At 33.4% G+C, this 12,383-nt stretch overlaps 2 protein-coding genes across 4 annotated transcripts in view; one reads left to right on the top strand and one right to left on the bottom strand.

Annotated features, from left to right (window-relative positions):
- Positions 1-5,169: 5,169 nt before the first annotated feature.
- Positions 5,170-12,383, bottom strand: part of LOC143907091 (uncharacterized) — a 122,213-nt gene continuing 114,999 nt past the window's right edge. For both annotated transcript variants that reach the window (XM_077423613.1, XM_077423612.1), the window contains exon 4: positions 5,170-5,777. In XM_077423613.1, coding sequence (XP_077279739.1) covers positions 5,290-5,777 — 488 coding nt within the window. In that variant the 3' untranslated portion in view covers positions 5,170-5,289. The remainder of the gene's footprint in view (positions 5,778-12,383) is intronic.
- Positions 7,814-10,161, top strand: LOC143907092 (uncharacterized). Of its 2 annotated transcripts, XM_077423614.1 has the most exons (4): positions 7,814-8,744; positions 8,819-9,070; positions 9,153-9,257; positions 9,347-10,161. In XM_077423614.1, exons 2-4 carry the CDS (start codon positions 9,058-9,060, stop codon positions 9,520-9,522), a joined length of 294 nt encoding a protein of 97 aa, XP_077279740.1. In that variant the 5' UTR covers positions 7,814-8,744; positions 8,819-9,057; the 3' UTR covers positions 9,523-10,161. The 2 variants fall into 2 exon arrangements, 1 of the variants encoding a protein (XP_077279740.1); XR_013259719.1 differs by having other exon boundaries at positions 7,817-8,744; positions 8,819-9,257; positions 9,347-10,151.

Genomic DNA, 12,383 nt, shown 5'->3' with positions numbered 1-12,383 from the left:
GCATAAAAACAAAAGAAGGTAATCAGAATGCGGAAACGCGATTGAATACGACCCCTGGAGATTTCGTCGTTGCCTCCCTGGTCCGTCCCTGGGCGCGAATTTCCGCGCCTTGTGACAGCGGCGGGGCGCCGCGACGATGCGGCGAGCCGCAACGTCACAAGTGTTTCAGATAAAAGTTGAAAGGTTCGAAGGGGGCCAATAGACGATTTTATTGGATTTTGGATTGGGGGCCTGTATTGAGCCCAATAGGGCCTAACTCAAATTTTTTAAATAAAAATTTCAATTTTTATTATACCATCTTTCTCTATTAATTAATTTGAACAACTTTTGTTTGAAAAATTTTTTTATTTGTCTAATACTTTTTGAGATATTTTCAAGGAAAACTTGGTAACTTTTTTAATATTTAGCTTTTGATATCTTGATAATTGTTTGCCAGAGAAAAAAGTGGTACAGAGGACTTTTTAACTTAATTTTATTTCAAAAATGTGCTATTGCAATAGTATACTCCATTTTTTTTTTAATATTTGTGTATGCATTTTTTTAGTGTTTACAAATATTTAAAAAAATTGGAGTGCTATTGCAACAGCACATTTTTTAAATAAAATTAAGTTAAAAAGTCCTCTGTACCACTTTTTCTCACTTCAAAGAATTATCAAGATATCATAAGCTAAATATTGAAAAAGTTACCAAGTTTTCCTTGAATATCTCAAAAAGTATTAGGCAAATAAAAAAATGTTTCAGACAAAAGTGGTTCAAATTTATTAGTAGAGAAAGATGATACAATAAAAAATAGGGGTTTTTATTTAAAAAATTTGACTTGGGCTCAATACAGACCCCGGACCCAAAATTTAATAAAATAGTCTACTGCGGTCTCCTTCAAACCCTTCAATTTTTATCTTTTAAAACACTTCCAATAAACCAATACTTTCTGAGATAATTGGTGGAAATAATTAGCATACGAAATAAAACCTTATTATATATATATATACATATATATATATATATATATATATATATATATATATATATAAACTTTGCATAGTGTGTGGTGATGTTCTGTTTTGCTGGTATGTATTATCGGCGGAAGCAATTTGAGAACATTTAAATATGGGGTTTATTCTCTTTGAGTGTTATTTTCATTTTAGGGTTCACATTTTTAGGGTTTATACCGTCATTTTTAAGGATTAACCATTAATTGAAGGTTAACTATCACTTGAAGGTTAACCTTCAAATGATGGTTAACCTGCTTCAATTGGCGGTCCGAAATCACACTCAACTTTAAGGGTTTTTCTTTGGTGCTTTTTAACGGTTAACACCAAAAGTTGAGTGTATTTTTTCATAAAAGTGGATGACATGAAACAGATAGAATTAGTTTATAAAATCGACTGTTCAGACTGCGACGCAATGTATATAAAACAAACGAAAAGACATCTCGAAACTCATCGAATTAAGAAACATAAATCTGACATAAGAAAGCACGCCAGTAATCATTCAGTAATAATCATCAAACACTAGCTTGAATTAAATCATGATTTTAATTAGTCTAATTCAACAATTTTACATAAAGAAAAACATGTTAAAAAGAGAGAAATCGCCGAGATGTTTTTAATTAAAAAACCCAATCAAGCGATCAACCTTCTCCTTCAAAAGGATACAGAGAACCTGACAGCAATATATGACAAAATAATAGGGGCTACATAATCAATCTCTATTTGTCATCATAAACTATTATTGTTTATTAGATTTTGTTTATTGTGTTGTCCGTTACTGAGGTGTGTAGATATGCTTCCTGACACAATCAATTTTTACTTAATTGACCATGTTTTATCACCACATAACGCACGAAGCATGTAAGTTAGGAACTTTTCTTTTCTTTTTAGCCATGAACTCATTTAGTTATTCGTAGTTTAAACAAATTCCGTTCCGTTTCTTTCTAGTCTTTAGATCTGACTTGCACATTGCCGTGATTAACGAATGTCTTTGTAAGAATATGTATACACTTGAAAGGGACTCGAATTAGAGTCAAAACGTCGTGCTGACTTATTAATAAAATTTATCAGTTGTAGGCAAAGAAGTCTCATTACTGTTATCCACTGGCGAAGGAAATTTTCCTCATGGTTTAATTAAGTATAATGTTGCCATAGTTTATTTTGAACTTTTTTTATTATTGGAAGGATTTTACTGGGAAATATAAATACTTTCCAGCAAAAGTAATAATACAGTGCAATAAGAATGGCTCAGAGGTTAACGTAAGAAATATGCTAGAAATATGCATTCAAAAACTAATAAATAAATAAATCAAAGGGAAAAGAGCATCGAGCCGCAACGAGGTGGAAATGTTATAAAATTTTATATTACAAATTGACAAACGTTTCGGTCCCTTATGGGACCATCTTCAGTGTCAAATAACAATTAAGACCAAAATCGGAAAAAGTTAACATACATACTCTTACACTAAAATTAACGCCACCACGTTGAATCCAAAGTGGACTATACTGTAACAATTGTGATTTAATTAATTCGGCGAGTTTGTTGAAGGAATAATGATCAAAAATAAGAATACGTACATCTGAGATTGTGTCTTTCTATTGTGAATCATTTTGCAGGATCGACATTTTAGTGCTGATGTGTTAAGGGAATGCTGGAGCCGTAGGTGAACTCGATCAGCGTCGATAAAGAAGTGTTCACCGATTCTTAAGGCTGATTTATAGAGGCCGTGACCGTTGATTTAAGCCGTAATCTTTAAGAAATTGACCAACACAGTCGATTGTTCTTCTCACATTCGACTGTGATTGGTCAATTTCTTAAAGATTACGGCTTAAATCAACGATTACGGCCTCTATAAATCAGCCTTTACACATACATACAGAGCACCTAACCTTGCATCTTCCACTGGTCTAAGTAATATCTTTTTTTTTAGGCTTCAAATCTTATTTCTAATTGCACGATATTATTCCTGACAGTTTTTTGTAGAGGGCTGTACTATTTTCTATTTTCTATAAAAAAACTGCAGAATTTTTGTATAAAGCAAATATTGTCGTCAGGTTAGGACAATATTTATAAAAATTAAATTTTTTTAGTTTATCAGAGAAAATGATGTACAGCTCTTTACATTTTTGTGCGTACTTAAATCGTGTAAAAGGATTTTTTATTCTGTTCACCCAATTCAAAAATATTGCTTATTGTCCGATTATGCCATTGTCGCTGTCACTACAGGATCTCCTTAAAGTTAATAAACTCACAAAATACTCGGCGGCGTGAGAACGAACTGTATATATATACAAAAAAGGGGGGAAGGAACGGGAGGGAAAGAAGAAAGAAAAGGGAAGCACGAAGTTACTAAGGTGGGAACAGATTAAGAACAGGAAGATAGTCTACTGAGAGATATTCCGTATCTTTCTGTTTGTTTAACGGAGATGACTGCCGTTTAATATGTACCATCTCGGAAATTGACCTCTTACAGAGAGATGGCTCAATGTCCAGAATCTCTACATTTGTCCCAATCAAACTCATAATCAGTTTGTAACCGATGGCATGAGATGACAGAAGGGAAACCTGAATTTTTATTGATGTCTAATCTATGTTTCTTGATTCTAGTTTTCAATTGCCTTTTGGTTTGTCCCACGTAAGTTACCTTGCAATCTTTTACAGGGAATTTTGTACACGATGTTACTATGGGCAAATTTATCGAGATTGTCCTTTCCTGTTTTAATAAATTTGTTAAGAGGGTGCGCGATGGAGAAGGTCATCTCAAGATATAGATCTTTTGCGATATTTTTGAATTTATCTGACGTGTATTTTACGTAGGGGACAGTCGGACAGTGAAATATTTATTGCCACTAGATTCAAATGAAGTGTCTTTCTTCTTCTTTTTACAAAGAAAAACTTGCCTTAATCTGTTTCTTATGGTCATGAAAATAAAAGGTAACGGGTAACCATTCTCTAAAAGTACCTGAATAATTAAATTAAAGTTTTTGTTGTGAAACTGTGGATGTGTGAAACCGACACAATAATCTTGTCAACTAGGCCATATATCACGCCCTTTTTATGGGAAATTGGATAGTGTGAGTGGTAATTGAGGTATCTCCCAGAGAAGGTGGGCTTATGGGTGAGATTATAGTACTAATCAAAAATAAATTTTCCATCTCTCACCATCACAGTGACATCGAGAAAATCAAGCTTATTGTTTTCACTAATTTTCATAGTAAATTGTAGTCTATGGTGCAAAGAGTTGAAAATTTCTAAGATGCGATCGAAAAATTCCGGAGGAGCTGCCATAATAACGTCGTCCACGTATCTACGGAAAAACGTTACGTGAAAAGGCAGCAGAAGGATCACCTTTTCCTCGATGTCTTGAAGTGTGATGTCAGCAATGATTGGTGAGAGAGGAGAACCCATAAGAGAGCCAAAAATCTGTTTATATATATACGGTTATTGAAAATAAAAAAAAGTGGAGTTTAACACTAAACGAATGCCTAATATAAACTCATCTTTCGGTATGTCAGTTCCTTCTACAAACCCGCCGAATTAATTAAATCACAATTGTTACAGTATGGTCCACTTCGGATTCAACGTGGTGGCGTTAATTTTAGTAGCGTTAATTTAGTTGCGTTAATTTTAGTGTAAGAGTATGTATGTTAACATTTTCCGATTTTGGTCCTAATTGTTATTTGACACTGAAGATGGTTCTATAAAGGGCCGAAACGTTTGTCAATTTGTAATATAGAATTTTTTAACACTTCCACCTCGTTGCGGCTCGATGCTCCTTTCCCTTTGATTTATTTTTAATCTTGTGTGTGTGCGAGCTTTTTGATATATAATAAATAAATGTATTTTTTTATAAAGGAGATAATATTCAGAAAATGTAATTTTTTTTAAATAAATTTTTATACCTGCTAATTATATTTGTTTGTTTGTTTATTTACTAAATTCTTTGTAATTATAAGTGCCAATTTATACTACTTTTGCTGGTTAATTATTTCATCAAAAAGTTTATGCAAAAGTTTGTTTATATTTTAATTATTATATTAATATTCAATCATAACATCCATAGATAACAAGAAAAAATTCAATTAACTACATTTTTTATCATTGTAAAATACCGGTGACAATGAAGTATGTATCACTTATCATTTTTACTTAAACTATATTTTAATGTAAAAAGCCTCATTCTAATACTATAATGCGTAAAAATATATTTAAGAAATTAATTTGCATACAGAAAATAAAAACACTGATTATTTGATTATCTATTATTCCTGATGCATAAAATAATATATATTATTTCATCTAATTGCAAGGGCTGGCTGGCTGGCTTGTTGTTCCTGACTGCAACATAATGGATTGTACAGAGAGCGTAGATGATATGCTGGCTGTCGTCACGGCATTTGTATGATGATGATGATGATGATGATAGAGTGCTGAGGCATAATACTGTTGATGATGTGCCAGATGCGGATGATGGTGGTGAAGATACCCACTCGATATTCTATGATCATTGTTATTTTCATTATTACTGTTGTTATTATTGTTGTGAACAGAACTGTTCTCATGACGGTTGTGATGATGATTATTATTATTGATCGTAGAACATAGTGATGAAGTTGGTGAAGAGGATGACGAGGAGTTCTGTACATTACAACTATTAGCCAGAATGTCGTGTACAGTGTGAGGACTCGGCCACTGCAAAACGTTGTTGGTCGTTGTTTGATGTCCACCACTATCATGTACTGCTGAAGGTGACGATGATGACAGTTTACTCGCTGACGATGGTCCAACTATATAGACATACAATAATAGTAAATAGGTAGGATAACGTTTTTTTTAATTTCAATATTAGTAATTAATATTAGAATAAAGGAAATGGATGTAATTGATGTTTGATGTAAATTCTTTGAAAACTAAATATCTATATATTTTAAATCAATAAAATCTTTTGAGCTTTTTGATGTTTAAATGATTACACTGTACAACACGTTCCACAATTTCTCAAGTTTTCTTTACTGAGGGTGATTCAGCTCAGTTTTCTGAGTAACGTGATTTACTCAAGTTACCATCATTTTTTGAGTTATACTTGATTGAAAGCTTTGGAGTTCTATGAGGTTATAAAATAAAATTAAAAAAATAAAAAAAATAAAAATTTTTACTAAAAGATATGTTTTACATATTGTTGGAAAGGTATTTAAAATTAGAATCTTAAACAAATATATAAACGCAATTTTTTTGGGAGGATTTTTACGTTTTGCTTGTCGTTTATTCTCATCTTCTTTAGCAGTAATCAGTCAATTAATCCTACTTGTTATTGACTTCGATCTCCATTAAACGTTTCTCTATTTTTTGGATGTTCATTTGTAGGCATACAGATAAGTCGTGATCGCGTAAATCATTCAATTTTTATTCACCAACAAAACTATATCAAACGCATTCTTGAGAGTTTTAATATGAAGGATGCAAAACCTGTAAGCGTGCCTGCAGATGTTATCTCGATTAAGACATTAATGGAAAACCATCCCGATAATGATGTTGATATACCTTATCGTAAAGCTATAGGATGTCTTATGTTTCTCTCACAAGTAACGCGTCCTGATATATCATATATTGTCAATTTTCTGAGTCGATTTTTAACATGTTACACTGATCTTCATTGGCGAGCTATGAAAAGGGTGTTTAGATATCTCGCAGGAACCCAAAAACTAGGCATTATGTATAAACGTAGTAATGACGGTATAGCTTTAACAGCTAGGATACTCGGACGCGGACTACGCTGGTGATACTAAAACTAGACGATCAACGAGTGGATATATATTTATTATCTCTGGTGGACCTGTGTCCTGGGCGACCCAGCGTCAAAAGATGGTATCATTTAGTACGACGGAGGCTGAATATGTTGCAGCAAGCTCAGCTACGAAAGAACTCATATGGCTTAGACGACTTCATGGTGATATTGAATATTAATGTGACAAACCAACGACTTTATATGTGGATAATCAAAACGCCATAAAGCTCATTAAGAATCCTGAATACCATCAAAAAAGTAAACACATTGATGTTCGATTTCACTTTATACGAGATAAATATGCTGATGGCATTTTTAATATAGAGTATGTTGAATCTAAGAAGCAGTGTGACGATTTTTTTACGAAGGCTCTACCTAGGCAAGGCTTTGAAATGCAATTACGTTTACTTAATATGTGTAATTATGATATGTATGAGTATATGTATGATTATAATATGAAAGCACTTGAATAGTGGGAGTGTTAAGATAGTTTAAATTCGGCGCGCTTCATATCTTATTATTATTATTATTATTATCCCGTGCGTATATTAGTTTATCTACGCGACACTAGGAGACACTATTGTACTTTTATTTTAAGTTGGCTATACTGGTCTTGTCGTAGCTACCGTTTCGTTGTGTCTCGTTTATTGTAACGTACATTTTTCGTTTCATATATCTATTACGTTCTTTCATTTTCTGTTAAAGAGATAATCCAGAGTGTACCAATAAACTACTGGTATTATACGTATAGTCGATTACGTTATTGTTATCACCTCCACTGGCCAGACACGAATAATCGCACGAATAATCGCTCAACAGATTTACTAGATTTTAACCAATAAACTTATAGATATTCTAGTGAATTTCTTCACTTTTGTAATTTTTATCTCGTTTCAAGGACCGTAAAGCCTTGTGTACACGATACTAGAAATCGGTCCGAGTTTCGGTTTAAGCCAATGAAACTGCTGCTTTTCTGTAAGAGCTGCAAGTTGATTGGCTTAAACCGAAACTCGGACCGATTTCTCGTATCATGTACACAAGGCTTAATAGGTCCCCTGGAGCTCTATTCTCGAATCGTTTTCATGAAACTTGCATGCGAAATTCAATGCTTTTCAAATAGAAACTCGCATACGAAAATCATTAGGGCAGGCTCGAGAATACAGTCCCTGATTGAAACAAATTAGAAATATTTTAGAAATAATTTTTTCTTACTACCTCGGTCGAAAGTACGTACTTTCGGCCCCGGTTCCACGGCAGAAAATCTCATTTTTATGCTTTGGTTAAACTACATGCGCGCTATCTAGAATAGCGGGAGTAAAAACTTAGTTGCGTGCACTGGCACTCAATATATGACAAGATCCCTACCACAATATTACCACAAACCCAATTCACATTGCCCCAACCTCTACTTTTACTTTCACTCGTATAACCTAAAAATTTGTTTACAGATAGTCAATGATAATGTTTATTAGTAAATTCTATTCAGAAAGTGATTGTGATTAGTGTAATAAAAATAAAAATAAGAAAATGCATGAACCATCATCTGGCGAGTCAACAGATGGAGGAAGAAGTCACCAAAAACTTTGATACGGAAGCACAATTGATAGTGCAAACTGACACCTTACCTAAAAAGTCTGCTGATAAATATACGCTAGTCTATGATACTTACAAAAAATGGAAACAAGAAAATAAAAATTCTTTATCTGAGTCCGAGGAGAATAATTTAATAGTGTACTTTAAAAGTTTATCCACAAGATTATGTCCATCTACTTTGTGGAGTGTTCATTCTATGTTAAAATCAACGTTAAACTCCAGAGACAATATTGATACCAATAAGTTTTACAAATTGAAAGTTCTAATTAAAAATAACGCTAAAGGTTATAAGCTTAAGAAGTCAGCTGTCTTAACGTGGGACGAGGTTATGAAATTCATAAATAATGCCCCGGATTACACCCATTTAGCCAATAAAGTATGTATTTATAAATATTTGTATTGATTAATTAATTAATTAATTTATTGCTAACTTTATTTTTATATTTTAAGGTTGTGCTAATTTTTGGCATTTGTGGAGCGACCAGATGCGATGAATTAAAAGAACTTCAAGTGGCTAACGTTGAAGAGATTGGCGGAAAATACCTTGTTTCTATCAATGACTCAAAGAATGGTTTACCTCGTAAATTTATAATCGGACCTCTTTATTATGAAACAGTGAAAAAATATATTTCATTAAGGCCTCCAGATTTCAACACTCAGAGATTTTTTGTGCAATTTTTGAATGGCAGATGCCACCGATAAGTAATTGGAAGGAATAAAATTGGTCAGATCCCAAAAATTATCGCTGAGTATTTGAAATTAACCAATCCACAACTTTACACAGGACACTGCTTACGCAGAACATCTGCTACATTACTATCAAACTCTGGGGCGAATATCACAATGTTGAAACAATTGGAAGGGTGGAAATCTGCTGGTATAGCAGAAGGTAATTCTTTTTTTTTTTATTAAAAAAATTATAATTATAAATTTCATATGAGTATCTTAAATAACATATTTATATCTATATATTTATAGGTTATATTGAAAACTCCTTACTAAACAGACAAAAAATCTTCGACAATATCACTCATGCAGCTAACGCTAATTCTCAATCACATCCTCAACCATCTACGAGTGGAACCAATTCATCTAATCCAACAAATTTTGATAAAAAAAAAGGAATCTCCACCAACAGACATCGATTGCGATAATTTTTCTGACGACTTTATCTTAGATGATGACACTTTAGCTGTAATTGATGAGTCATTTGTATCAGAAAAACCAGATCCACCACTGCCTTCATTTACCACAACAAGCAATAAAAAAATAATCATAAATTCAAACCTTGAAACAACTAAACCTTCCCATTTTTTGAACAAATCACCAATCTCGGTTTTTTCTTGTGGCAAAGAAAATCAACCTCCAGAGAAAAAGACTAAGACCCAGCAATTACGTAGTGCAAACAATAATGTAGAATCAGTATCTACATCTACTAATTCTGTAACAAATTGCCGAAAATCGGAGTTTAAGTCTCCGAAAAATGAAACTGAGAAACTAATACTATGTTTACGCGAGCGTTACTTCTGTATTAACTTACGATAATTTACCCGTTTACGCGGAGTAAATTATCGTAAGTTACTACAAAATCCCGTTTACGCGAAAGAAAATTCCGTTTACGCGAAGGAATTATCGTAAGTTACTACAGAAGTAACGCTCGCGTAAACGTAGTATAAGGTCGGAAACTAAATCAACGAACTCTGAAGTATCAGAGTCTGCATTTACAGAAACACTAATAAGTAAAAATCCGAACGTAAGGTACGACAACTGCGTATTTCACTGAAATATAATTAATAATTTTTATTTTTCTAATGTGAAAACTCCTGACCAAAATATGTAATACACTAATATATATATATATATATATATATATGCGAAACACGTTACAAATACCTCATACCTGAGGTAGAGTGCCGCACGTTTTGTTTACGATTGTCAGGCTAAAATCTAAAAAACTATAAAAAACCCAAAGATAGGACATCGATAAATAATCTCTAGATATCGTGAAAAAATCACTTGCAAAACTCCATCTCAATCAGAAAGGTGGTCCATTCAGAAGTACAGCCCTCTGAACTAGTGCAGCCAGTTCAGCAATAGAAAACAGACTCATGTGTGCAATGTTGCTTGTGCGCAATAGTGTCGTGTGTGCAAACGTGCATTCATCTCCAAATTTTTTATTTGTGACGCAATAGAGTTTAATTGTAATAGGCAATCAATCTGTAGGCAATAATATCATGTGTGCAATAGTATCTTGTGTACAAACGCGTCCATTCGTCTCTTAATTTTTTAAATGTGCGCAATAGAGCTTGTAGGCAATCGATCTGTAGGCAATAATATCATGTGTGCAATGTAGCTTGTGTGCAATAGTATCTGGTGTGCAAACGTTCATTCGTCTTTTAATTTTTTATTTGTGCGCAATAGAGCTTGTAGGCAATTGACTTGTAGACAATAATTTTTGTGAGCAAACGAATTGTCGGCAAATAAGATGTTGGCAAACGACACTGTAGGCAATTGATTTGTAGGCAATTGGGACCCTCCCGAAATAATATACTACTAGAGATGTTACAGAAATGTTCGAAGTATATTATATACGGTACGTATATTTATAGTACGAGTACAGAACATTCGAATGTGCTGTATGGGTAGTTTTAGGTATACATATTAAAAAGCCTTACAACTTTGCTTCTTGTATATTTTTTGTTATGGTTGGTCATTTTCAAAATATTTTACTATTTCTCGACTTTTAGAGAATCCTGTTTAATGTTAAAAAGGTAGATAAATTACAAAAAGTCATATTACTCTTTTATTTTTATAAAAGAAAATTGACTTGAAACTGCATCAGACGTTTGCCCTTATATGCTATTGCGATAGTAATCCATACAGCACAAAATATTTTTAAAAAATTACATATTTCTATAAAAATATTGCAAGAAACATTTTAAAATGGTTTTAAGAATATTTTAAAATGGTTTAAAAACCTTTTGTGATAACATTTTTAAGAATAATGGAGTAAAATGGAAGTTTTAATCGATCCCCGTAGGGTTACAATTTCATCCCTCACTACCCTTCTCCTCTCACTTAACCTTTTGGACCAACGGCTTAACGTCTCTTCCCGAAAGACGAAGCCCAGTTTACTCCGCACAAAAGCCTTTCTCGCACGGAGGGCGCAGCTTTCGAAAAACAAATTCCATGTTTACGTGCTCAAGTGGACTCAAACCTAATTTCTCAGATTACGAGTCTGGCGCTCTATCACTATAGATCACACTGCCGCCTACTCATTTTTAAGAATATTTTAAGAATCTTTTAAAAATATTTTTAAAAATATTTTACTTTATCACCCAGACAATATTTTCTTAAATATTTGAAATATATTTTTAAAATATTAATTCAAATCTACATATTTGTTGTTTTATAATATCTTGTTCCAAAATATTTAAAAAATATTTTATTGGTTCTATAATTTTTTTCAAATATTTTTGAAATATGAAATATTCTTAATTAAGAAAGATGCATGGTAGAGCATCTTTTTGTGCTAGTTCGCAACGACACCACTAAGCGGCGCATAATGGTAAAACTAACTCGTAAGTAAATTTCAGTTGAGGGTTAATATATAAGTCTCCAGCGAAGCAAAATCATGACATTCGCAAGACATATCTATGCCAGCAATACAACGCAAGGCTTACCCAACACTGCTGTAATGATATAGATATACAAAATAATATTTTCCAAAGTAGGATGTGATAACAAATCGTTATCACAATTAACGATAACGATCGTACTAAGCGAGCGAATAAGAAGAGAGACGGAGCGTTATATAGAGAGTAATGGCGACAGCCAATGAGCGAGCGAGAGAGTAAGCCGAGATGGCGCTAGAGCGCGAGCGTTGGTGTGCGTGTGTGAGAGAGTGAGACAGAGAGTTTGTGAGAGTCAGGAAGATAGAAGGTAGAAGGAGCGTGAGAGCGAGAGAGGGAGAATAACGAGCAAGCGCGAAGCAGGAGCGTAGGACAGCGGCCCG

The sequence above is a fragment of the Temnothorax americanus genome, unplaced genomic scaffold, assembly GCF_048541705.1.
Source record: "Temnothorax americanus isolate GAGA-0224 unplaced genomic scaffold, ASM4854170v1 Scaffold8, whole genome shotgun sequence".
NCBI lineage: Eukaryota > Metazoa > Arthropoda > Insecta > Hymenoptera > Formicidae > Temnothorax > Temnothorax americanus.
Note: the sequence above shows the minus strand (reverse complement) of the source record. Positions and strands in the feature narration are given on the sequence as shown.